This window comes from Emydura macquarii, unplaced genomic scaffold (assembly GCF_026122565.2).
Source record: "Emydura macquarii macquarii isolate MOO-44397 ecotype Brisbane River unplaced genomic scaffold, CSIRO-AGI_Emac_v2 contig_705, whole genome shotgun sequence".
Classification (NCBI taxonomy): Eukaryota; Metazoa; Chordata; order Testudines; family Chelidae; genus Emydura; species Emydura macquarii.
This window is the reverse complement of record NW_027130842.1, coordinates 15656895-15684515: the sequence shown is the minus strand read 5'-3', so window position 1 is coordinate 15684515 and position 27621 is coordinate 15656895. Positions and strand designations below refer to the sequence as shown.

The window sequence follows — 27621 nt, the reverse complement described above, 5'->3', positions numbered from 1 at the left end:
ACATTGGATGTGTGCATTGGGCCTTTTTGTACGCTGGAAGTGAAAGGAATTGTGAGAATTTCATTTTTCATGCTACACATTAATATGATTAAAGTAATGAGAAATTGTGAATTTTTTTAATGGTATGTGATATAAGGATACATGTTATTCAAAAATTATTTTTTAAAATAATGCTTTCTCAAATAAATCAAATGTGTTGTGGGCGGTGGTGTTTGTTTGTTTTGTTTGGTTCGTTTTTTAGTAAGTACTGGGGACCTTATTTCCTGCTGGTAATGGAAACTAGGAAAATTTAGAAATAATTAGAAGTGTAGACTTAAGTATTTTAACAGCCAACACAACCGGTGCTAATGAGCAAGTTTGAAGCAATGTAGGTTAAGAGCTGTCAATTGAAAACAGTGAAAACAATGGGGCACTGAAGATCTTGAATTGAAATATTTAACCAAGAAGTTTCACGCAGAACATAAATTGAGATGGTCTAATGGAAGTCATTCTTCCAGACAGTCAGAGCAATGGGTGGAAGTTAATGAGCTTGACTATAGATCCCAAAAATATGAGACATCCATATGTGCTGGAGAAAGTGGATGAGGATTAGCAGTTTCAGTGCAGAAGATAATGAAAACGTTGGAGGTAGTAACTAATAGTTGAGTTTAGATGCCTTGATTACTAGAAATAGCGCATACTGTTCAAAACATAATGTGTTGTTTATAGCTGGTGAGACTTCACTACTCATAAAGAACATTGAAATCTATGGGAATATGGAGGAGCAGGACGATGAATGTCAGGAAGGAACAGAGCCATTCGGAAGGCCTAATCCAAAACTGACTGAAATCAGTGGAAAGATTCTCAGTTGATTTCAACAGGCTTTGGATCAGGCCCAAAAGGAGGAAAGAGAAAGGATAGTAAAAAGTTGAGAAAAAGCTCTCAGTGGAAGGTATGGAGAAAAGCACAGCAAATATTACACAGGAAGCAGATGAATGGCTGTGGCCATAAAGTATCTAAGCAAGATGAAATTAGCAAAGAAAATATGGAGAATGGCTTGGAAAGTAATTTGGAAAGATTATTAGGCATCATAGGCAGTTGAAGGAAGAAACTAGATACTATTCTAAACAAAAATTAACTGTGTAAATATTTTTAATGATAATATGTCTGTTTTAATTATAGAGGTCTGTACAAGGTTGTTTATATATCCATGTGTTTTTAATAAAGTAGGACTTCCTCACATTTCATGGTGTTGCATTTATTAGTTGTGAATTCTTCCTAAAACTTAAATCAATCAACTTAAAAGAACTTTCTGCAGATAAAGATATTATCTGAAGTTGTGTGTTCCTAATATTCATAGATTCCTATTTTTAAATTTTCTTGCATATGTCTCGTGCCTGCTAATGTGAGTGTGCCCCCTTTTGTGTACTTTTCTGTTGTTATAGCTGTGTCTGCCTTTATAAAAGATATACATTAGTCCTTGGGTGTATTAAGGACTAGCCTTTAGTTTCAACAATCAGGAGACCAATAATTAGCATAACTGCAGTGGGGAAACTCCTAGTACAGATAAAGAAAGCCATTATTTGCACCAGTGGAGTTCACTCCAGTTTCAAGCACTGGTAAGGTTCACTGGTGTACATTGCAGCTTTTCTTCTTTACAGTAGGGACATGCACTAGTTTGTGACTGTAGTAGTTGCTAGGCTCAGACTGTTGAAATTGGGGCTAATCCCCAATTCAGACAACAAGGCCTTAGAGCTGACTGAGTGTGGCTTAAGGATGGACACACCATCTGGATGCCCTTCCTTGTGCTGTTTTCTTCTATATTGGCTTTCTAGTCGTTTCTTTTAATTCCAGGTAGACAGTCATCTCCAAAAAACCCATGTTTTGCTGGGTCCCACAGCAAAAAATAAATAAATAAAAGTAATGAGGATTAAGCTAAATAATTTTGTGTATATTTAGTTTTGTTTCCATCTCCTTTCCCCCATCCTCTGACACATGCGCACTCCACCTATACTGGCATTGTTATAGGCTCATGCTGTGGGTGAAATCTGAAGTTGTTCAGCCAGCTCCCTACCTCGTGTAAACTGTCAGAGCTCCACTGAAGCCAATGGAGCTCGGACTGTACACCAGCTAAATATCTGGCCCAAAGACTTCAGAGATTAGAGAACCTGAAAACATTCTGACCTCTAGGAAAATTTCAGAAAGAAAGGACTTTACATTGTTTAGAATTCTGCAAATACAGCTCTTAGAAGTGCAATGAGTACCTAAAAAATTAGTTTATCCTCCTTATTGAAACAGTCTTTGTTCGAGAAAGATTTGTATGAATTTTCACATTTTAATTAAGGGATTTATACCCTGTTTTAAGTGGAAAACTCAACTCAACCTTAACTATGGACCCACAAGGGCACCTCCATAATATATTCATGTTGGGAGATCCAGGAGTGGGCTTTTAAAAGAGTCAGATATTACAAACACACAGTTCAAATATCAGTCACATGCATGTGCAAAATTAATTTGCAGGCAGGTGAAAACACTAAACGTTTTAGGAGACAGGATATGTTGATAAAAATTGGAGAAATGGGCTTTCATCTCATACAAGTAGAGATTTTCTTTCCCATGCAACAAATACTGATGTTTAGTTTAGATTTTTTTTAAATGTAGTTATTAAAAACCAGCAACTTAAAAGAGCCTTGTGCAGATAAAGATATTGCACATTTACACATTCATGCTTGATGTTTCTTCCTTAGTCCTGAGATGCAGGTAGCTGACCAATTGTAATGAATAACTTGGTAAATGCTATTTTTGTCATAGATGCATCGAACACATGTTGCAGTCGCCATCTGAAGTACACAACTCTCTGTAAGTATATCAATAAGCAAAGTTTACTTGAATATACAACTTCTTAAGCTGCTTTTTGACTGCACAGCAGAGCATTACTTCAGAATCTGAAGATTACCCTCATTTCTAGCCAAGCAGTTGCTTTGTCATACTTTATTAACATATGGTTTCAGCTCTGTAGTCCTTTAGAGAGATACAGTAAATTGTAACCACAATATACAGCAAAGTATTTACACCAAAGACATAATTTAACACTAGGAATTTTAATCTTTTGTCAAAAACGAAACAGAATGTTGACTAGTGTGTCTGTAATTTTTTCAAGTTGCTCAAGTAACAAGAACCCAACTCAAACCCTCTTATCATTAATGCATCCAGTTGTGCAATATATACAGTAGAGTCTCAAAAATGAGGCACTGTTTGGAGCTCCCTGCAAAATCTTGAACATAATGGAGTAGATGGAATTTCAATTCTCTCTCTGAATTTAATTGGCTTCTTTTTTTAAAATGACTTTATAAAAAAAACTTGCATATACAGAGTGACAACTTTTAAAAACACGTATTATTGGTGAGTCCACCACTCTGGTGGCAGCAAAACGCATTGTTATATAGGCAATGAAAATCTGGGCCATGAATACACAGACTCCCAAGGCCTACTGAAATGCTACAGAAGTAGTACATTTGGCAAGACGAAGGAGTGGTGTTGCACTGTTCTCAAAGTACCGCCCCTGCCACTCAGAAAATTGTGTTGATTGTCCATTTATCCTCTATTATGGAGAGAAGGATGGTCAGCTTTTAAGGCTCCCTGAAGCAGGTTTTACATTTTCACTGAAGCATTTCCAGCTGGTGCTGTGTGTTGCATGTACCACACACACACACACACACACACACACACACACACAAGGATTCCTTTTGATATGAAGGTCTGGATGGCTTAAGGGTAAAATCATGAACTTTTCACCCCTAACTCATCAGTTTGAGTACAGCCTAGGTAGCCTATGTGAAATAAATGTAGTGAACTCGGTCCATTTCCCAGCAAACAAGTGTACATCACCTAAAAGCCAACACTACAACTGGAACCCTTGCTGGGAACATCAGCAAAGCAGCTAAGAATTATGAGCTACCCTGTCATCCCTTGAGATAGTGCTTCCAGGTCAGGGTTGAGGGAGATGGGGGGTGGCATGGAGTGGCTTGCAACACTGGTGCCTATCCTGAATCTATTCTGTGGATAAATTGAGGCCTTCAGCTTCCCCAGTGTCAATCAAGCACATTTCAACAAGTACAACAAATGTACAGTTAAAATAAAGGAAAAAAGGTAAAACAAAGCCTAGATTTGCTTTTTAGCCTCCAAGTTTGCAAACAGAAACTGCATGTGTGCGTGTCTGCAAGAATCTGCACATGTGAAGTACTTGTTTGCACTGAATACATGCTTCCTGGTAGACACTTTCGACAGGTCTACACTTACAATGCTGCAGTGGTGCAGCACTTCAGTGAAGACACTATTGTGCTGATGGGAGAGATTCTCCCACTGGCGTAGCTAATCCACTCTGCAACGGGCAGTAGTAACGGGAGGGCTTCTCCCATCGACACAGTGCTATATATACCAGGGCTTAGGTCGGTGTAACGGCGTTGCTCAAGGGTGTTGATTTTTCACATACCTGAGTGACATAGTTATACTGCTGTAAGTTTATAGTGTAGACCTGGCTTATGGGATTACCTACATAGTGCTTTAGTCTGCAGCAACTATTGTGTAAATTCTGATGCACACCTGGTGCACACTACAAGTTCCCTAGTGTGCATTAATGTAGTCCCATTTCAAACAGTAGTACATTAATGTGCATTAGGGAACATATAGTGCACGGCAGCAGGATCCATACTGGTCGGTCAGTGAGCAACATGCTGGTGCACATTAGAATTTACCCCCCAGCAATTACACACTAAGGCACCATGCATACAAGCCCTAAAAATGATGTCAAGACATCTTTAGAGAGCAATCAAAGTGAAACAAAGTGTTCAGGGGATACTGAGTTGGCTTTATTTTTGGTTGAGAGAAGAAAAAAATGCAAACGAGGGAAGCATCACATCCAAAAGTATTTTGTGTGTTTCATAGTCCCCAGTCTTTTTACCATCCATCTGGGGGAAGGGAAACTAGCAACAACTTTACATCTCATTCCTATATCCACAAACATTTTGAGGGGAAGGAGTCCAGGGGAGAAACTTGACGCAGATGTCAAACTAGTGGACAAAATTCTGCTTTGACTTGAACCCTATGCAGCCCCACTGAAATCAAGAAGATTGCAGATGATATTAGAAAGTACAGTACTTGGCTCAGTATGGCTTACAGTCAAAGAAGAAAAATGGTCTCATCTGCATAATTTTTTTGCAATGCTTCAAAAATTAAGCCTCTTTCAGTCTTAAAACATCTTTAAAATGTGAGCATCCTAAACTGTTCAAAGCTTCTTTCTAAGTTGCTAAAAGAAAGATCAAGCAGAGAAAGGGTTAAGTCCTAAAAATAAGAGAGCAACAGAGCAAATCTGACTGCATGTTTGAAAAAGCCTATAAAATGTTACAAGCAAAACAGGAAAGCTTGTGTTAATAATGCATAAACCAAAGGAGGGGAAAAAAGCTACCCATTTAATGGAATAATGCTTTTATCCTTGCAGTTAAAATGAAATAAACCATGACTACTAATCTAGTAAGACCATGTAAAAATGTAATTTTTAAACATTTACTAATAGTTCAGTAACCACTCTAAAAATCAAGGCCTTGTGTACAGCAGCGTTCAAACGCTAAATACCAATCTCCTCTCTGTGGAGGCCATTACCCACCCTGTCACCATAGCAACGCTAACAGAGTGCCTGACTTCAAAGACAAAGATGTAATTTCAGACTTCCAGCAGCCAGAGGGAGTGGTAAGAATATTCTGCCCAGGCTGTGTCAGCTGATGATAAATTATAAAAATATCCAGAAAGGTTATGAGGTGGACCGAACCACAGTATTCACAGTCCTGGGGGAGATTTTTGCATTAATCAAACACACTCACAGAGACAGCAAAGTCAAGAAGTAAACAGGAAAGAATCTCAATGGAGTCAGATTAAACAAAAATTACATAGCACAGAGTCCTGCCTTCCTTTCATTTCATTCCCAGGCAAAAGTAAAAATAGCTTGTACCATCCTTCTTTTCATTCAAAATAGAGCCACTGCAGGAGCTGCATGAATGTTCTAAGGGACTTGCTAAACCACCCCTGTAACTGCTACTTCTATATTTGTGTAACTCCAGCTTTCGTCAAAAACTGTTTCAAATATCAAGCAGCCCTCTAAGAAGCAAAATCTATATACTCACTTAACCTAAAGATGCTGTAGCCTCTTGGATTTTTTAAAATAGAACACATTTTACTCTTACAATTTCAGAGTAATTAGAACAAGAAAAGGTTTATTTAAATGAAGAGAACTGTAGTATTTTAAGACCAATTCAGAGAAGAAGAAAGCACTGGAAGGAAAAGAGGGGGGAAATGGTCTTTAGCTCACTTTTAAATTTTGGCAATCTGTAGCCTGTGGTAGTAAATAATGACAATATAAAACCACACATATTAGTTTAGTCTGCATTATTGTCTCATCAATATGCTCCTATGAAACAAAATAAAATAACTACTTAAAAGCCTATGCATGCAGCTGGTCTTGTAGCCTAGCAATAACAGTGTTACCAAGAAGCCACAAAGCCAAGTCAGGTCTGTTCTTTGAATCTAATTCCCCAGGTCAGCAGGAGGCATGCGTTCCTTCTATACAGAGGAAAGGGAATGCTTCAGATCTCATTCAGACAGACACCCTTATAGCTGACCCAGGAGAGACAGCAGCACCTGCGGACTGGTGTGGAGGACATACATCCCTTCAGTTAAGGAGAGTTGGGTCAGCCTGATGTGGAAAGAAATAAGGTCTGGGTCAATGAAGATATTCCAGAGGATGACCTATCATAGCCCAATACCTTGATGTCTTACTTGTTTCTGTCTTGAAGTCTTATTTGTTGACAATTTTTTTTTAAATCTATATCACATTAGGTTACATAACTTGTCTATTATTTAGTTAAGAGGGAGAAATACTAACCAGGACTATGGAGTTATCTATTCTTTTCAGAAATGAATGTATGTTCTTCGCTTCCACTTGGACTGGTTTACAGTTGCTGGATCCTGGGCACAAAGCCATGCTAGTGTGTCCATACTGCACTATGCAGACCTTCTGACTTGGGTCTGTGGCTTAAGCTGTGTCCACACTGCAAAATGACAGGGGCTGGATCTGAGTCACAGACTCAGCCCCTACATGATCCTAGGACTTGGGTTCTGAGTTCTTAATGACCCAAGTTAGACTTATTTTTGTGTGCGCAGAAAGTATAGGCTCAAACTTTAGTCAGAACGCCTAGGCTTAGTAGGTAGCATATACATAGTCTGAATGGGTAGCTGACTGTACACCTCCTCATTCCACTCTGCAGAAATGGAGGTCAGGTGAGCAAAATGACCACACAATAAAGGAAAGTTTGTTTTCTTTGAAGTCAACTTTTTAAATCTCTTACCTTATTTTTCCAGTCTAATCTACATTCCTGTGAAAACAAGAGCAAAAACAGGAACCAGAGATCAACAGCAAAGAATCTCCCCTCATCTGATAGTTCCTTCTCCCACAGAAACTGCAGCCAGAACAGTACAAATATGGTAAAGGTTTTAAATATATATGTATTATATATATTAAACATACTGTAATATTTCCTAGCTGACCTCTGTTTTCTTGCAGACTGGACTGGAAAGTCCATAGGCAGATAGCAGCTTACAGTGAGAACTGTCTCCACTCACATTCACTTGCTGGCTGAGCAATGGAAATATCTTTTGCAAAAAACAAAACAAAAACAAAAACAAAAAACAGCTGAAAAATTTTGGAGCCAAAAAGCTCCAGTAGTTTGTAATACTTTACTTCAAACTGGGAAAATCAGCAAACAAGTCACACAGAGAACTAACACTTATTTAAGTAAATAAAAATTGTGTGTATATTCCTCCCTACTTTTTTTTTTTTTTTTAAATGAAAATGACAAAGAGAGAATGCAAAAATTCCCATTAGCTACCAAAAAATAGGAAGTGGGAGGAGGGGGGAGGGAGAAAGAGACAACACAACAGTCCACACTAGCTAGGATAAGAGTTTCAGGGTTATGTTTCACTACTGTGAAGTCATAGATGTGAAATATACTTTTTTTTTTTTTTTTTTTTTTTTTTTTTTTTTTAATAAAACCACCCAAAATTGTTTGTATAGCTTTTTAATCAATATATCATCCACATGATGTTCCACAGTTGCCCTGAAAGCTAAATTCAATATCCCTATCCTTTTTCCCTCATTTTTCAAGCATTTTCCTAACTGAACATTACACAAGATACACAATATGCAGGAAGAAAAAAGAGATGTTTTGAGTGAAGTTTTCATTCAGTTACTGTTATTATTAAAAATATTGTGAAACCCTGCAAATTAAATATAGAGAGAGATTATGAAGGCTCTTCATAATACACAGAAATAAAGAAATGAATGGAATAAAAAATTAGATGTCTTCCAAGGATGGCAATAAAAATGGAAATGAAAGGGGCCAAATTCTGCACCAACTTATGCCTCATTCAATTCATGTGAGTAGAAAATGTGTATGAAGGTATTTTAAACCACATACAGGATACTGAAAAATTAGGAAGTTATTCTAATCCTAACTATTTAGTCTGATAAAGCCAGACCATTTTCAGCTTCTAACTTTCTCCAGAGCTTTTTGTAAATTAGTGTATTGGGCTTTGGGCAGCTTACATTTCATTAAAAGTAAAAAAAATGTTTTACACTTTTTTTTTGGATGCCCCAGAGGTAGCCAAAATATTTTAATCATTTGTTATACTATACAAGTATATGTGCAAGAATGCAATTTATGATTTTACGATATGAAACACCACTAAATTTATTGTCTTTATTGGATCCATTTATTGTGTATGCAGCAAACTTAATCACTTACTACAGCTGCATGTGTATTAGTACATACAAATATACATATTCATAGTCCCACTCCCACAGTGTGTTGTATGTTACATCTCTTCATAAAATATTTATTTCTTTAATAATCAGTAGCAAGGATACTTTAAAAGCTGTTTTTCCTCACATAATTGCCATCTTCAGAAACAGTTAGACCTGACAGATCACGTAGTGCAGTTTATAAATTCATGTCACTTAATCAATCATGATGTGAAATAGAGAATCCAGAACAGCACATTTTCCTATGCTAATACAATTATTCAAATGTGCTTCAAAATTCAGTTCTTGCTATTGATTTAGAACAACAGTTCTCAACTTGTGGGGCAAAATGCCTCAGAGGGTCATCTGCAGTTATCTGGGAGGAGGGGAAGGAAATCACAAGCCTGTTTTCAATTCCCTGTCTCTAGACTTTTGCTGAACTAGGCAGCTTTTACAGCCCAACTTCAGATGCTATTGTGTACCCATATAGTACTGGGCCAATTCCAGCAGTACCTAATCTGCTGAAATGCTGTGGGACTCAGAAAATGACTCAGTCCCTATCTGATCTGCAGTTTACAATCTTAGGTCCTGATCCTGCAAGCATTTATACACATAGTGCCATTGAGTTCAGTGGGACTATTCAGATATGTAAGTGTTTCAGGATTGAGACCTAAGAAATGTTTAAAAGAAAATCATGATCAGGGTACCGGAAGACAGTAGAGCTGCCTATTATGCTGACCAATACTGTCTGATTGTTTCCTTGTACTCCCCCGTCTGTCTGTATTTATCAGTTGTTTCTTGTCTTAGGCCTGGTCTACACTGCCAGTGGCGTCGAAGGGAGATACGCAAGCTATGTACTGAGACCTGCATATCTCTCGTCGACTTACTAACATATTCCCCCACCACGGTGTCTTCACCGCACTGCGTTGACAGGAAACACCCTCCAGTTGATTCAGCGTTACTCTTTTCCAGGGGTGGGGACGAATTTACTGTGTCGGTCAAAGAGCACTTCCAGGATTGATTGTGCGGGTCTCCAGTGCTCGCTCAATCCATCTATGAATCCGACGCAGCCCCGGCAGTGTAGACATACTATTATACTCAGATTGTAAACTCTCTGGAACAGGGACTATCTTTTTGCTCAGGGTCTGTACAGTGCCTAGCACAGTGAGGTCCTGGTCCATGACTAAAGCTCCTATGCACTATGATAAATATAAATACATAAATAAACAAGCAAACAAAGAATAGATGGTGGCAGAAGAAAAGGGAATCTACTATCTGACTTCAGATGTTGCTGGTCAGAATGAGTTACTGGATTTAATCAGGATTCTAAGGCTGAGATCTTCCCTTAGAATGGTAGGTGATTATCAGTAAAGGGGTCATTCCATAGAATATACTCTTACAAAAATACTTGTGGTAGAAATAAAAGAAAGAAAAACTATTAACAGTGTCCCAGGTATTTCTTGAAATACTATTCCAATGAATAATATCCTTTTGTCTTATTTTTTCTGTACAGTGATCTGAGTGTGCACACAAGAATAAACAAAGGTAGGCCATGGTAAAAATATATTAAGCATCAGAATTAAAAATCTAATATCTACTCAAAACTTACAAGTAATCAAAGATATGAGGAAAACATGTACAATCACATAAATTGTGGCCAGGATTATAAAAAATGAAAATCTAAAGTTAAGTTCCTAAATCCATATTTAGGACACCTAAGTGTCTTGATATTCAGAGGAGCTAAGCACACGCATGCAGCTCCCACTGACTTCCATGGGAACTACTGGATGCTCAACACCTCTGAAAAATCAAGCCTCTTACAGAACTTAACTTTAGGCTTCCATTTTGAAGATGTTGTCCCAAATAAATAAAGGTGATTATGGCATTAAGCTTTAAATATCCACAAATTCTAATCACGGCTCTGACACAGCCTCCCTGTAGGGGCTTGGAAGGTAACTTCATTTTTCTATTTCAAAGTTTTCCCAAGTGTTAAATGGGAATAACAATTTACCTGTCACACAGCATTGTTGTAAAGATGCTTTTTGAAGTGCCTTGAAAATGTAATATGCTAAAGAACTGCTTAATATTGTTTTACATGGTTCCAGTACTAAAAGCTATTTTCCATACTTGTATAGCAGGCATAACACTGTATTTTAAATGTTTTAAATAAACGTGGCCAGTCCATCAAGTAAAAGCAAGCATCCCTGAAAAGCATGGAAAACAAATGAATCACTAATAACAGATTAAAGGAGCTGAGAGGTCTTATCTACATTTGTATATTATTATTATTTTACCAGCAAGAATACTTACTTGAAGAATAAATGTTCCCATTTTTATGGGTGAAATTCACCCCCTTTGCAGAGGGCTTGCTCAGGGCTGCTCACGCATAAATTTAATTCCACTTTCATCAAACTGGAGAGCTTAAACTGAACTTAAAAGGGGGCCTCTCAGCACAGAAGTTAATTTGACCCTTTAGGTGAAATCCTAGTTCCATTGAAGTCAATGGTAAAACTTCCGCTGACTTCAATGGGCAAGGATTTCACCTTTTAACTATAAACAGGTGAGTGATTACAGTACGTAATGAGCCAAATTCATCCCTAGTATAACATCATTGACTTCAATGGAATTGTGCCCCACTCACACCAGAGCCAGTATGCTGACCTATACAGATTTGCAAACAAAGGTACGCATACAGAATCCATACTAGAATCAGCACCTAATTATGGTGATAGGTGCTTTTGGAAACGCAGGAAGACAGAGAAGATTTTATTTATTTATAGATGTGTGTGAACGTGCATGTGTATTAACACGTTCTACCTTTATTTTGTGAAATGGCAGAGGAAGAAGAAAATAAAAAGGCAACAAACTTGAATCAGGAATTAAAATAACTTTTTTTTAAAAGTAGCACCTTCAAACTTTTCAACCTGGTGTATAATGGCAGAGAAAAGCATTTGAGAAAGCTTAGTCACTTCTTTGTAGCTTAAACCTTTTTTCCCTTTATTCCAGGCTTAAAGAAAGTTCAGTGGGGCATCAAACTGCCTCAGTTTTAAATTACAGTCCGTACTTTAAAATAGAATGCATGCACGACATGTTCCTGAAGCTAGAGGGTGGGAGTGTTATTCACTGAAAATTGAAGGCTTGTTGAATCAATAATCTTCTTTCACAGAGTAACAATTTTCAGCTAAAATTTCTTGACCCAAAGGAAAACAAGATCATTCAGTTATTTTACAACACTCCAGGAGAAAGCAAAAGGAGGGGGGAGGGAAGGGGGGAAGACACCACTCTCATCCCTCACTGTGTAAAAACAATGGAAAATTTCATTCACAAGTATTATATTCTCTCATTTTCCCCCTTTCATGGATTTAACATATTCCCAAATAGTTATTTTCAGCTCAAGAGATGAATAAAAGTAAATAACCAGAGGCTACCACTGCTACAACCATGCACTATCCATGTATTTATCAGCCACAGGCTACATTTACCTTCTATTACCAAGAACCAGTTTATTGACCTTTCTTCATATCAGCAATAACATTCTGGGTTTTCTTAACAGCACTTGAATTTTTATTAGGGTTTTCTGTTTGTTTACCTGCAAAGTATCCATCTGGACTACTAAATAATAAAGTCTTTACCACCATCTTTCCCTTACTACTGCTGATTTCCCCTTTCCCTACACCTCGGTAGCCAGTCTACCCTAATGATGATTTATTTGTATTATGGTAGCACCCAGAGGCTCTGATCCCACTGCACGAAGCCCTGCATAAATGTAATAAAAAAAACTGATGATGTAGGAAATGAGAGGAGATCAGTTTTACCAAATCTCAATTACATATCCAAAACAACACCGGAAATTATTTGCCTTGTCTACAGAAGTCTTCAGTCCTTTCCAATACTTGTTCAAGGGAACCTTTTGCTGAAAAGGATTTTCAGCGATGGTACTACTTCCAAGTGTAGACAAGACATTTGGCTACCAACACTGCTCTAGATATTTCCTCCCATCAGTTAAGTATCTACCAGAAACATTGCTCCATGGCCCAAATCTATCTAACTGCATTTATGCTGCACCATTCACTATATTACCTAAGCAATGAATCTTGGCAATCCAGTTTTCCCAATAATAGCACCAGTTCAAAAATACATGGCATGCAAAGGAATAACTGCTCAGCATTTTAAATGCCCTTTTGGGACTAAGTAAAGTAAGGTAATACACAAAGTATCAGAAACATTAAGTGGTAAGCAAAACCGCAGAGGAATAGTTGTGTTTTCCATACTGTCCAATGTTTTAAAACGAGGCCCCATTTTACTCTGGAGCTGAGACCTGTGTAAAAGTTTGTGCACCAAATTTAAACATGATTCAAAGATCAAAGTATCACAAAAGGTACAGACAGCATTCTAATTTCATGGTTCATTACTATTTTTATTTGTTAAGAAAATTGTTGAGCATCCATAAAAAAGACCCAAAAAGGAGATAAGATTTTAGGATTAACCTCAGAAAACAGAAGTTAAAGGCAGAGAAGACCGAGTACAGCATTTATTCTGTTGCACAGCAAATGGAGATCATCTTTTCCCCACTCACCCCAAATGAAATATCTGATATTAAACTGATTCTAGATCTGATCTTAGCTAAAAGACTCAGAAGAAATGTGTTTAAATGTTGCTGTATAGCTCAGAGTAGTGGGCTAATGAACTTTGGAATGAGCTATGAGGGAAGCTATCCAGTCTCCTCTAGTGGCCTAGTATAGAGCAGGGGACTTGTAGCTAGAGTAGGAAAAACTTGTGTTCTAAGGCAGGGTGATCTTGGAAGTGTCACTTAACCTTGGACTCAGCCAACCAAACTGGAAACTGGACAAAAATAGGACCTTACTGAAATATAAGATGCTGCATCTGAACTTTCCTGTGGAAATCAAATAAAAACTAGTAACAAATAATAAATGAAACTCCCTATTTCACCCCCTCATCCTAGCTACCTCATCAGCTGTGAACGTTTATGAAATGACACACGCATACCCCATACACAGAGTCTATAGCCAATCTAAGCTCTTTTACAGCCTGCAACAATCACTTCGCTGATATATCATTAGGGAGCCTTATCTGCAAAGCCAGCAAAAAGGTAAAGGACTTTTCCCTTTCCAACGATCACAGAACTGTGTATCTTTTGCTACTATTCCTTAACTTTAAAGAAATCTCCTCAGTAGTAGTTGTTCTCCAGACGTTTTCATCCAGGCTTTCCCTGCACCCCTTTCCTTTTGCCTAACAGGGAATAGTTTCCATTTATTACTTCCTTTCCTTCACAGAGAACCAAATAAGCAGGTTTTCTCAAAAGCCTGGCATTTCCTTCCAATTGTGACCAAAACAAAAGTGCTGTAAGTACTATTCTATGCAACATTTGACTTGGACTCCTACTGACTGCACATGGTCAAAACCCTCTAAGGCAAACCCTCCAGTTAGCTGAATGTTCAGGAGAAGGAAAGGGAGCTTTGTATAGAACCTGATAGGCCATTAGGAGTAGCCAATAAAACTGTATTTTGTTTGTAGCCATTTGTTACCAACCCACATTACAAATTTGTCTGCTTTGAACTTTATGAAAACATTCATGCCAGGACTTTTATATACAATGTGTGAAGGAAATGGAACAATTATTGACCTGTTTGGCTGTGCTTACTATTACACTAACCTGTTGGAAAACTTTTCTAAGAGGATGACACAAATCAGCTTACAGAGCTGCAGAAAGCGCTTAACTCCTCTTCAAATCCATCAAAAGAGTAGCCTTTTACCAGTGCCAGGGAAAACCATCCAACATTTATTATTTGATTTTTTCATTTGCTTTTTAGCTATGCATATAAGTTTGCTATGAAACTTAGTTTGAGCAGTTATGATTTCATATAACACCCTTACTATAAGAGGTAAATTGTATATTATACTGGACTATCATGAACTAAAACATAACCACATTTTATTATTAAAAACCACAATAACCTTGGCATCATTTGAAACTAAAATAGCCCATGGAGACTTACTAACTACCCTCAAGAACAGCATTAAAGAACAAATTTTAAAAACAATGTTCAAAAGATATATTTAATGTTCCAAAGTGACTCTCAAACACAGTTTTAAACTAGAAGAGTTTAGGGAATGTTACACAAGAGATGATGGTCACAGGTTTTGGTAGCTAGACAAAAACTGGATGCAGAACTTTGCAGTTCAAGGAAGGAGGGGAGGGGAGAGGTGGAAATGGAAGAATATGTTCAGTTGACTCTTATGCCCACAAAGAACCACATTAAAGTATTTACCACTCAAGCATCCTTTGGATATTGATGGTTCCTATTCCAAGTAATATAGGGGCTAGTGTCATTTTAATCCCAACACAATCTCAAAAGGACAGGTATTTTTTAATTTTACAAGAATGATTTTCTTTCTGAAATTAAGGCAGCAGAGGATTGTTTCCTATTTTGTAAATGAACTATGTGCGTACATATGTAGGGTTGCTTTTGTTTTTAAACTGAATGAAAAAAAGAAAAGAGTTTCCACTCCATGTTAGTCTCAGGAAACCCCCTCCTCCACCCTTTTAAAATAGTAAGATTTCTGAGTGGATGAAGCAGACTTTGGATTTGTATCAAAGTTTTTTAGTGGTGAATTCAATAAATAAAGGTATTTAAGACTAAGTCACAAATTTAAAGCTCTGGGGCAAAATAATTTATAGTTCAATTTTAACACCATCAACTCATGGTTAGAATAATAATGAACTACTGAATATACCAAACACTAGTGACACATAATACCTGTTACTCTTTTCATACTTTGGTGACAGAGGAGTTATAAAAGTAGGACAGATGCTGAAATTTTTTTAAATAGTTTGTATATAGCATGCAACAAAACCGTAACCAAATTATTAAACCATTATGTGGTAGGTAACTCCTTACACTGTGTGGGGTAGTTAGAAGTAATCAACTACTGGGAGGAGGAAAAGGCCTGCCCACATCAAAGTTTTTCAATCTGTTTAACTGTTGCGAAAACAGTTCACATCCACACTAGTTGTTATGTATAGCTGGCTGTCACCAACCATTTCTGAGTTAGTCTCAAAAACGATTTACTGGAAAAATGTTAAAACTAAAACCAGTTTAAAAGTAAGTGCATAGCGCTTTTTAAACCAATTTTCATAGCTTCTCCCCAAAGCACGCATATATCTTGGCATACAAAACCAAGTGGAAGGAATTTATGGCATACATACTACTGGTCCCTGTCCTGTGTTTTAAAAATTTAACTTTAAAAGATCTAAAAACTGCTGATTACACAAAGCCTTTTCCATAACACAGGCTTCAAAACATCTCTAGACAGGACAGATACACAAGTGATTTGAACAATAGACAACCTAAAAGGTGGAGAGAGACTGAACTTGATCAACCTACCAAATGAAGTTGTCACAACATGAAACAATTTTATGATAATATTCTAGTTCTGAATATTTGATTGATTGGCTGCAAATTTCTTCTTATACTTTTAGGAATGGATGGTAGCATCATATGTCACTGGAAAAATCCAGCAAGTAGTTGGATTTCACATATAACTTCAGTGTCTAAATAAGTTAAGCATACTTAATATACTTGCTCTTCGAATGGGTCCCTCCACTAATTTAAAAGGATTACGTGCCCACTGAACTGTAGGAGTTCTCTTGGAAACATCCTACAGTTCTATGCAACAGTGTTCACAGCCACAAATCACTTGGTTTAACCAATCTGCCTCTTTTAACCTGAAAATATTTAAACTGGTTTAAGTTTGTGTGGGCACATTAAGCTGATTTACTTTCTATGAAACAACCAAATAGAGGTAAATGGGGACACAGCCAAAATATATTTTGCACCTTACAGCAGGCTTTATTAGGTCACTGAAGACCTCCATGTGCAGATAGCCCGGATGTTTCTGCTAAGTGTATTAATTTATTGGTGTTGGTTTGGATTTTTTTCCAATTATGCAAAAAGCTAATACAGCTAGGCAAGGTTAATTTAATATGATCATCTATCACAAAAACTCAAGTGATAATAACCAGTCCTATCAAAAGTATTACTATAGTTCTCATTTATATCATTCTTTAGTGTGTTCCAATATAGACTACTAAAACAGAATTAACTTGTCAAAAGATGTGCCCAGTGTTTTTCCAAGTGTGTCATACTATGTTGACAACTAATGAACTGTGTTTGGGGTTTGGAGGGAATAACTCATGGTGGCAGTGTTGCTTCCTTAGTGACGACTAAAAGATCTTTGAAATAAAGTCAAAACATATTTCAGGGGAGAAAACTCTCAAAGGAGGAGTCAGGAATTAAAAAGGCCCTGAATAATTCTCTTGGGTACGACTGCAAAACCAAAAAAAGCTAAAAAGATCTATACTTGTTCCTTTCCACATACACAAAAATCTGGATACAAATTTATGAATTAGCTAAAGTCCTGAATTAGTTCAAGCTATGAACACACACACTCTCTCTTTCTCTGAACCTTACACTGATAGAACAAACTATATTTAATTTTAATATGACAAACTGTGTGGTGGCCACTAAAAAAATTAATACCAAATTCATTATCTGACTAAGAGACTTCCTTTAAGGGATTATCCTAGATAGTATATTGATCACTCACTATCATCGGTTTTCATTATGTTTTTAAAACAAATGTGGTACTAAAATAGTTAAATATCCTGTCATCCGAAAATTTCATCCACTTATCATAGAGATAATAAGATCTTTATCAAATATTTTTCATTTTAAAATAATGTACTGCTATTCTACAACAGGCACATTAGTTTCTTACTGGTAAGCTTGATGGTCTTTCTTGTTGTATTAGGTTTAAATCTTCATGGTTAGGCTTTCCTGAGGCTATAGGGGGTTGGGATCTGGTTCCATAGCCTTCCTGAGACATGTCCTGCAAAAACAAAGTTATAAAAACACTATGGTTATTCATATGCCACAGTAGTCATAGCTAATCACATGTGAAGGAAATATGAAGAGAACTGTTGACTTCTTATTTTTTGTTGTTGTTGTTGATCAAAAGTTTGCATTTGACCAACCTTAATTTTTGGAGAAATCATCAGGTTCTACTGGGTGCCATTATAACTTTAATGTTTCATAAAAGAATAAGAATGACAGAGTCTACCATAAAACAAACAAGAGTTGCGTGTACATTTGTGTTACAATGGTACAGGTTGAAATAATCAATTAAAAAAATACTTTTTTTTTTTTCTTTCTTTTTTTTCTCGAGGGGTTGGAGAGATTAAGAAGCCAAAATATTCACCAGATGTTCAAATACTACTAATAGCAAATCTTCTGGTGAAATACTCAACCAGCTAGAAGATCTTACAATATTGGATTTGAGAATGCCACTACAATCATGCTATGTAAACAGACTCCAGTAATATTTCTGACTTCACCACCACCCCGATACAGCTTTCAAACACAAGCTGTCAACACACAAAACCCTTTCTGCAGTAGTGTGAAATATATAAAGCCTAACTTTCCAGAAAAGCTATATGTGATCAGAAGTGCATCTATATCTATATCAGCAACTTAAGTGAAAGTCAAGAAGCCTTCTTTGCTGCATAAACCTAATCTGCGTTACATAATGGCATAAGATCACTCACACCACACAGAAACAAAACTCTAAATGCAGAGATAATCTTAGTTACTATACTTCAGGTTACCAACTTCTACACATAAAGTGAAGGAGGACAGAATGTGAAATGCTTATTTTAGCATGTGTAACTGGCAGGGAAAGTTGAAGAACCAGTTTCTGATTGTACAGGGAAAAACGTATCACACCTTAAAGGAGTTTTGGTTTGTTTCATTTCATTTTCAGTTTTTTATTTCTCCCCAGTTTGTACAACAGATTGCTGACTACAGTTGTTTTTGTTCCCCATCTTATAATTTTGATAAACAACTGAAAGAACAATTATTTTTAAAGACTACAATTTTGGCTTAAAAGTGTAGAGCAAGCTTTTCTCCACCCCCACTCCTCCCTGTACTCACTGCTGCTACTTATAAAGGACTATTCTTATAGACAAGATTCCCTAGTCCAATAGCAGTTATTGACAATATAGTGACTCCACAAAAATTAGCTTGTAGAGCAGTAGTTTTCTACCCCTGCTCTAATGAAACTCTGACACGGTGAAATTTGTTAACAACCATATGTTTTAACCCAGCCATCTCTATGATTTTGAGCAGTACTACAAAGATGTTAACTGGTATAAGAAATAAGATCAAGAGAACATTTAACAATGTTTAAAAACAAAAGCTAACAAAACTGATAGTAGTATGTAAACCAACAATAAGCTGGCCTATCCATCCTAAGCATGTTTCAAGTAAAATCAAAGAACACTTAAAAGGCCAGCACTTCAATCTGGTTACCAGCAGAGGGTAACAATTAGGCTTAAGGGTGACAAAGGCTGACGGCTGAATCATTATTATCTACTGTGACACACACACCCCTGCTTTTTCCCCCTCCCAGATTTCCACTTGTCACACAGCTCTCCTGCTGTGTGAGACCAGCAGGTTCCTGTGGATTAACAACAAGGTTTAAAATCAACAAATGGCACAAGGCCTCCATTCAGCAGCCTTCACCCTGTTACAAAGGAGCATAAAGGTGCAGGACAGCTTCACAATAGGCAAACAAATGAGCAAACCTCTGCTTTCCTTTTTGTTTAAGCACATACACAGTCACACACTATTTGTGGTCATTGCACAGGCGTCCGTAATAAACCCGGTTTAGAAAACAGTAACAACAATGGATTTGCTCTGTGCATTCAGCATTCTATTCCCTTTTCATTCTCCCTTTACAGCCAACAAGCAAGAACCACTTAAAAAAAAAAAAAAAAAAAAAAACAAAAACTGAGGAAGATAAATGGGATATTCAATTTAGCAGACATCATCTCAGAAATAAAGTTATTCTTCATTCCAAAATGACACTGCTGCATTAGTACAATTTTCCTGGGAAATGAAAGATGTGTTATGGTTTGAAAAAATCAAATGAGTTATTAACCCTTTATGAAGTACCAAGCATGGCTGTTTCCATATGTTTGCTGGGTCTTATTTAAAAACTCATTTCCTACTGAAATTTCCTGGGGGGGAGGCAACATGTGTTTTCATGAGAAACACAGAAGGATGAACTGAATCAATTCTTGGTTACTCATTTGTAGACTGTCCATGCCCTTTCCATATACTGAAGAGTGTATGAAAGACTGAACTGAGAGCCATGTCGCCTTAAAATGCACTATTTAGCCACAGATTATTTTAAGAGGCAGCAGGAGAGAAGGTTCCCTGTAATGGCCCCACAAGTGCTCTTCCATTCTGACTTTGGAGAGACCAAATCTAGGGGTGGGAGGAGAGACCAGCAGGTAAGTCATAGAAATGGATACTGCTGGCAATCGTGGTAATTAAGATGTGGACACCTGTGCATTCTAAACACGATTGAGACCACCTATTCATTTCATGTAAAGTCATTACACAGACACTTCTTTTGTCACTAGCAATTTGGAAAGAAGAGATGAAAGACTCTCTATTATTGTTTGTGGTGTTGTTATAGTCATATCAGTCCCAGGATTATCAGAGAGACAAGGCAGATGAGGTAATATCTTTTACTGGACCAACTTCCGTTGGTAGAAGAGACAAACTTTCAAACTTACACAAACCTCTTTGAAGAGCAGCTCCATGTAAGCTCATCCAACAAATGGTGTTACTTCACCCACTTTGTCTCTGTATGTTATTTTCAGTTGTCTCTGGATTTCAGACAAGGTGCTCTCAACTTTTTTTTTTTTTTTAAGTATTTGTTTTAAAGTTATGACAGTGGAAACCTGGAGAAATAATTTAATACACACATTTACCAACGTGTTGGCTTTATAAATAGGTGTTGGCTTTCTCAACAGGAGGGATGAGACCTCTTACAGCAAAATATTTTAATACACAGAACATTAAGAACAGATATAATAGATTCTGCAGATAAATACATGATAAGGAAAGATATATTTAAATAGGATAATGTTTCATGTCACTACAGATACATATGGAATTATAGTTTTAATTTTCTGTTTTGAAAGTCCAATATTCTCTAAGATTTCTGATTTTTTTTCCATTTTTTCACTCACAAAATTGTAACCTGACATCAGCTTTCTAAACAAAGCTTTGGATTTTTATTAATCACAGCAAAATATCTTCCTATAGAAGTGGTGTAATATGTGTGTGCGTGCTAGAGAGAGAGAGGCTTACTTTAAAATAGCAGGCTAAAAGTTTCCACTCACTCAAACCTTTCTAATTCTGGAAGAAGTCCAGACACATTGTGGCTGATACAGCACGAACTATCTGCAAAATCCTAAAGTAACTAAAAGATGAAGTTTTCTCCATAAAACTTTAGGAAAGGCAGCAGGCCAAGCCATCAAATAGGTGTATGCACCAAAGGTAACTGAGATTTGGATTTTTTTTTTTTTTTTTTTTAAATACACAGCTGTTTGTTGTTGTTTGTTATAGAAGTTCTTTTTTATATTAGTGAAATGCACATTATACAAGTGACATCAAAAGAGCATTTATACAGTAAAAGGTAAATAAATGATCAAGATGAAAAAGCTAACAGAGTGAGCCTGTACATACATGTGAAAAATCATGTGTCTGGGGACGTAGCTCAGAAAGCAGTTAATACACACACCTATTACATTTAGATAGCAGCAGTACCAAATTACACATTAATAACAAAATCAGGTATGGTTGTGTACCTAGGAAGCCATATCCCTCAACACAGGATGGTACACTAATTAAAGTCTCGCTCAAAGAAATTGTTTAGCCCACCTAGTAAGTTAATTAATTCATATGGCCCCAAAATCTCACACTCTGAGGGGTGCGTATGTGAGAGATTCTCTCTCATTTGGTATTCTGTAAATTTATACCATTTAGCAAGGTAGATCATACAGATCATTCATGTTGTCATTACTTGCCCAAAAGACCTTTGTTCCACAACAATGCAGCATGGTATCTCTCTTAGGGTTTGTCTGTATAGCAGACGTTGCGTATGGGCTAGCCCAGTGGTTCTCAAAGTGGGGGGTGTGCCCCCTGGGGTGGCACGAGATGCATCACGGGGGGCGCAGAGCAGGGGACAGAGCCGGTCCAGCTTCACACTCCCCGGAGATGGAAGCAGCCGCTGCTGCTGCCCACCTCCTGCAGCAACCCCCTGCCGCTGCTGCCCCCGCTTCCTGCGCTGCTGCGGTGCTCCACGCTGCCGCTGCTCCCCGCGTTGCTGCTGCCGTGCTCCCTGCTTCCCGTGCTGTAGGCCCTGGTTTTTTTTCTGAAAGGGGGGATTCAGGGGAAGGGGGGTGCAACTGTTAGGGCTTACAGTGCAAGAAGCGCCTCTAACTAACAATCGCACGCCCCTTCCCCCAATCCTCCCCCCCACTCTTTCAGGAAAACAGGGCCTACAGTGCAGGAAGCGCCTCCTGTTCTTTTCTGAAAGGGCCCCCCATTTCAGAAGGGGGAAAGGAGGACACGATTCGGAGGAGGGGGGAAGGGGTGGGCTGATTGTTAGACAAAAGTCCACGGGGGGGGGGGAGGACGACGACACGGACGGACACGACTCCATTTAAAAAGTTTGAGAACCACTGGGCTAGCCTACCCGAGATATCATAGGTAACAAGAGCTGTGAAGACAATACAGTGCAGAGCAAGCTAGCAAGCTGTACCCTGAAAATCTGCACGGAGGCCCTCACTGTGCTATCTTTACTGCTACTGTTATTCACACTAACTGAATTCAAGCTAGATAGGGTAGTCGACCCCATGCACAGCTTTTGCTGTGTAGACATACTGCGTAGTTAGCTGCACTGGAAACATTTTGGAGTCAGTCAGAAATGGATAAGAGATACATTTTTATGTAAATGGATATTTAAAAAAATGAAAACATGACACTGATTAACTGCACCTTGCACAAAGAGATTTGTTCACACCTACATGGGACACCTCTCGTTTTCTGTATGTGAATGAAAGTAGTAATTATGCTCAAAACTGTTTAGTTATAATCTACTCCTCCCCACACAGTTCTATAGAAGGAGAGAGAGGCTAATTATAAAACAGATTACATTATTTTTCTTTAAAAAATATGAAAGCATGGTGGAGTCATTTACCTATAGGGAAAACCCTATTAAAAGAAAAGGTGGATAAGAAAGAAAAAGAAACATCACCTAGTTTTCCTTTCCTTTCTCTATTGCAGCAAATTTTAGAGGGATAATTTAAAGTCACACTGATTCCTATGAAGATAAGTAGGACAGTTGCTGAATACAAGGCCATAGAAGCAGAGTCACTTAAAAGAAATACTTCCATTTTAAAATCTCAAACAATTTCAGTTTATGGCCTCAATGCAGTTAGTTGATCCTTAAAAGATTTCAAATTGATCTCGAAGCTTTAAATTCAATAGAAATGTGTCAAAAATAAAATGAAAGCAAAAGGTAAAAATCTGTTCCCAAGTCAATTCCAGAATGATGATCAGGACCCAGTGTAACAGCCAGGAGGAAGAACAGTCAGGAGTCAGTTCTACTATACAGGATTATTTCACTCAGCTCTGAAGGGACTCCATGCGACAGAATCACAGCAGGTGATGTGTTAGCAGTTACAGAGAAACATTCATTGTGATCACTGCTTCAGATATTCACTAATTCTGTATAACAAAGCATTCAATGTTACAAGTACACATATGGTAACATGTTCCCATCTTTCCATCTTCCACCTCAAGAATGCCAAATTCACCTGCCAGACTCCGCTTTCAACAGAGGACAGCCAATCTGCTACCACAATGCCATCAGATTATGCCATGCCCATACCTTTACAGTCCCAGTGAAAGGGTGTTAAAAATAATATATCAGTTAAGAATATGGAAGCAAAACTAAAACCCAAATGCAGTTTATCTTTCCATTTTGCCACACAGTGTTTTACTCTTACAAGCAGTTTCTGGATCTCATACACAAAGACAGACTAATGGGTTGCAACTCTAACCAATGAGTGTGAGGAAGCAATATCAGTGGTATAGCACCAAAGAAATTTGGAACTGAAAAGATCCTCAGATTTCTTCCTCTGCCTCCTTTTCCCAGATGAAACTTCCACAGTATTCAGTCACAAAGGACAACAAACTGGAAACCCATCAAAGAACCTATTAACTAACAATCTCTTTTTAAAAGTAGGGGTGTGGAATGGGAAAGGAAAAAGATAAAGGCGGAAAACTATGCTGCTTCTGCAAGAATGCATTTCAAAAGGGCAAAGTGGACTTTCCAAATTGGTGTATCAGAGGCAAAACTAATTTTAAATTACTTTCCATAATCTGGCATCCACCAGTCTGGAGTAATCTCTAAAACAGAGATTCCCAAACTGTGGGGCACACCACCCTGAGGAGGGCGTGGAGGAACATTCGGGATGGGGCAGGTGGTGCACTATGTGTCCAGCCCCCTTCTATCCCCAGCCCAGCTCCAGTTCCACTCCACCATCAACCCAACTCTGCCTTCATTCCCTCTCTGACCTCAGGCCAACTCCTCCTCTAGCTCCAGCTCCATCTTCAACCCAAGCTCTGCTGCTGAGAAAACCCTGGCTGCATAGTAATAGACGAGGCATGGATAGATTCCATTCCTGGTAAGGGGGGGTGCGACAGAAAAAGTAGAAGCACCACTGCTTTAAAAACATTCAGAGAACAGAGAGGGTTTAAAAAGGAACAGTCACTGATCACAATATGACCAAATGCTGTATCATCAGAAGCAGAGGTATGCCACTTAAAGTGCTTCATGAGATAGTGTCAAAATGACCAAACTGAAGCCTTCCAAAAGTCTCAAACAATGTCACCATCACTGGCCCTTGAAGGGCTCAGTCCCACCCAAGCTGATGCTGTGGGGTCAAGGTTCAGGTGATAGCCTGAAGATCACCTCTAGTCTTCATAAAATCCAACTAGTAGCTCACTTGAGCTGCAGGGAGTAGGTAGGCTGTTGCAGGAGTCCCTGGGTCAGGGGAAAGAACCCAGGTCACATGTGACTCAAGTGAATAGCTTGTAGAGTCTAACCCTGCAGGGAGCAAGCTAGAAAGGAGCAGAGATGCTTGCCTAGAATATTAAGCAGATGGCCTGTGAAGTAAATTCCTGTGGACAGGCTCCTGCAGAAGATCCTAGGGTCAAGGGTAAAAGGACGTTTGATATATTGAACTTGTGTTAATTTGAAGCAATAAACTGAAGACCTGAAGAAAAAGGGACTGGAATCCTATAGCTTGAGGGTGTTCATTGGTGCATGGGCCAATAAACTGCCTTCTTATGGGGCAGAGAGAAGATGGGACTGTAAGCCAGTGGGCTTTCCCCAGAGAAGAAAATGCCTGACTGAGTTTGGGAAGATTGACCCAGAATCTATCCATCATCTAGAATGATGAAGAAAAACTATAGTCTGCAATCCATTACATATTAGCTACTAAAGCAGTAACTCCATTTCACCCCTCAAACACATGTTTACCTAAAGAATTGGGTGGGCCCTTCTAGTGGTTAAAGTGGATAAATTTCTTTATAACAATGAAAAATATAAAAAATGAAGACAAGAGAAGCAGCTATTGTGACAGTTAGCATTGAACATCCTGCATCAGCTTCACCTCAATATCCTGATGACTGAATGATACCAGAAATTCATTAATGTTTACTCTGGGGATAACCAACCTTCAGTCTTCTTTTTGGGTATTTCAGATTAACTAACTCAAATAATCCTTGGTGACGGGAGGATTACTCTCTTTGAATGTGAGTCTCCCTTCAGGAGCCCAGTTAGCACAGAACGACCACTAAGTCAAGCCTCCTGGCACAGAAGAAAAGGGAGGCTAAAGATATATTTCTTGTGTCACTTGACACAAGAAAGAGTCTGCCTCAAAAAACAAAAGAACAAAAACCCACCACATTAACACGCTCAAACCTTGTGCCATCAAACCCCCTTAAGGCATTCAGGAAGAGTCAGCCAATCCTATTTCATTTGAAAAATGCCTCTGTAGGAGATGATTTATACAAAGGGTGGGGCACTAAAATCCTCCCTTCTCCCAGCTTTGTTTGGACATAGCAGCATCTTGCCAAATAGCAGGCAGTTTTAATCAGCTGGCTATTTTTTCCAGGATATGGCCGTTTTCCACAAAGCATTCTAGTCCATTTGTTCTACATAGAGATGGCCTTCCCTAGATCCATATGCCTCCAGAATCAGTTCTAAGATAGCACTGCAGAATCAGTTTGAAATATAAAACTTGCTCTCTGAAGTTCTTATTTTGTTGCTCTATTTCCTTTAGCTTAATCATATTTCATGGATCAAAGAGGGCAGCAATAACTGATTTGATCAGAAACAAGGCTTCGTCTGTTGGTCTTTTTTCTCTCATCTTTTTAATGTGTGATAAAAGTAGAGAGAAGTATACAAGTTTGATAATCGAAACATATTAGGAAGGGACAGAGTCTCATTACATGGGCTGCGTACACACCTGCCAAAATTCCTAATTTATAGACAAAAGGAAGACAGCTGAAAGGAGATTGGTCTCTTGGCTAAATCCACAGATGAGGATTTGGCATATGAATGAAGAGGTGACAAAGATCTTCAAGGGGAGAGCCCGAAAGCACAAGAATAATTTGGAAACAAACTATCAGACTTTGCATCTCATTCCAAACAGACCATCTTCCATTTCTTTTTAAGGCTTCCAGGCTTTTCATAAAACCCTAGAAGGTTGGCAACCTGACCACACTTTCTTTTTTTCCCACCCACTATTTTCATTTCCTGACTATTCTTTAACACAGACAAATGTCATACCGATACAAATTATAACCTGCCGTTTTTACATGTCCTTATCTCTACTCTTGGTTGTAACAAATCATCATATTTATTCCCTCTGCATCCTCTCCAAGCTCACCAGTCAGAAAATTTTAGGAGGAAACCCTTCCTTCTCTTTGGCACATCTGAGAGTCAAAGCTAGGCTGCACTACTTCATCAGTTTCAGCTAAAAAATTTAAAATATCTGAATATGACAGGATTAAAAACCTTCTGCTCCTTTAAGATTTCTTGCTGCATAAGCAGTGAGTTTCTGCATCTCAGCGCTCCAGACGGCAGAATCCTCTGCCAGACTGCTAGCCACCAACAGAAGAGCATCTCTGAAGCATAGGGCTTACTCATGTAAATGAGGTCAGAGCAGTGCCCCAAACTTACAGTTGAGCTGAAACCCTGAAGGCGGCTCACTGAATAAAGAAAAAAGTTGCCCCAAGAGCAGCTGCTTCCTCTGGGCTAATCAAACTAGGTACAAAAGGATGGTACTTCCTCACTTGAGACTGGGAAATATTTTGTCTGCATTTTCTCAGTAGCACTTTCTGTAGTTAACTATACAGGAGAGGGAAGCCACACTGTTGTCTAAAGCCAGGACTTCATGAAGGCTTATGAAAAGCTGCTGTAGTTTTGGGGGGAAAGTATGCAAATTTGGTCTTGCAAGTTCTCTCCACAGTTACAAATTATGGATAGTCACTGGATTTCCTATTTACAAAAATATATATGTGGAGGGTGGCTTTGTTTGGTTTGTTTGTGAAGGCGGCTTGAGGTAAGAGGATTGGGCAGCCAAGTTGAGGAGGAGGGAAAATAAAGACAGACTACATGTCAAAAACAAGGAGAGTTCTGTAGCACTTTAAAGACTAACAAATTTAATTTCTGCAGCATAAGCTTTTGTGGGCTGTAACCCACTTTGTCAGACTACATGTCATCGTTCTTCCAGCGCTTGGTCTGGAGAGAACAGTGAATAGACCACCCCCCATTCTTTCATC

At 38.3% G+C, this 27621-nt stretch overlaps 1 protein-coding gene across 11 annotated transcripts in view; it reads right to left on the bottom strand.

The window, feature by feature from the left end:
• ARID1B (AT-rich interaction domain 1B) overlaps nt 1-27621 on the bottom strand; it is a 388366-nt gene that overhangs the window by 257242 nt on the left and 103503 nt on the right. For 6 of the 11 annotated variants that reach the window (XM_067542455.1, XM_067542458.1, XM_067542461.1 and 3 more), the window contains exons 4-5: nt 17627-17737; nt 7377-7403 (exon numbers count right to left, since the gene is read on the bottom strand). The exons of 1 other annotated variant lie outside the window; for it this stretch is intronic. In XM_067542455.1, coding sequence (XP_067398556.1) covers nt 7377-7403; nt 17627-17737 — 138 coding nt within the window. The remainder of the gene's footprint in view (nt 1-7376; nt 7404-17626; nt 17738-27621) is intronic. 4 more of the 11 variants (XM_067542456.1, XM_067542457.1, XM_067542462.1 and 1 more) reach the window with 1 other exon arrangement.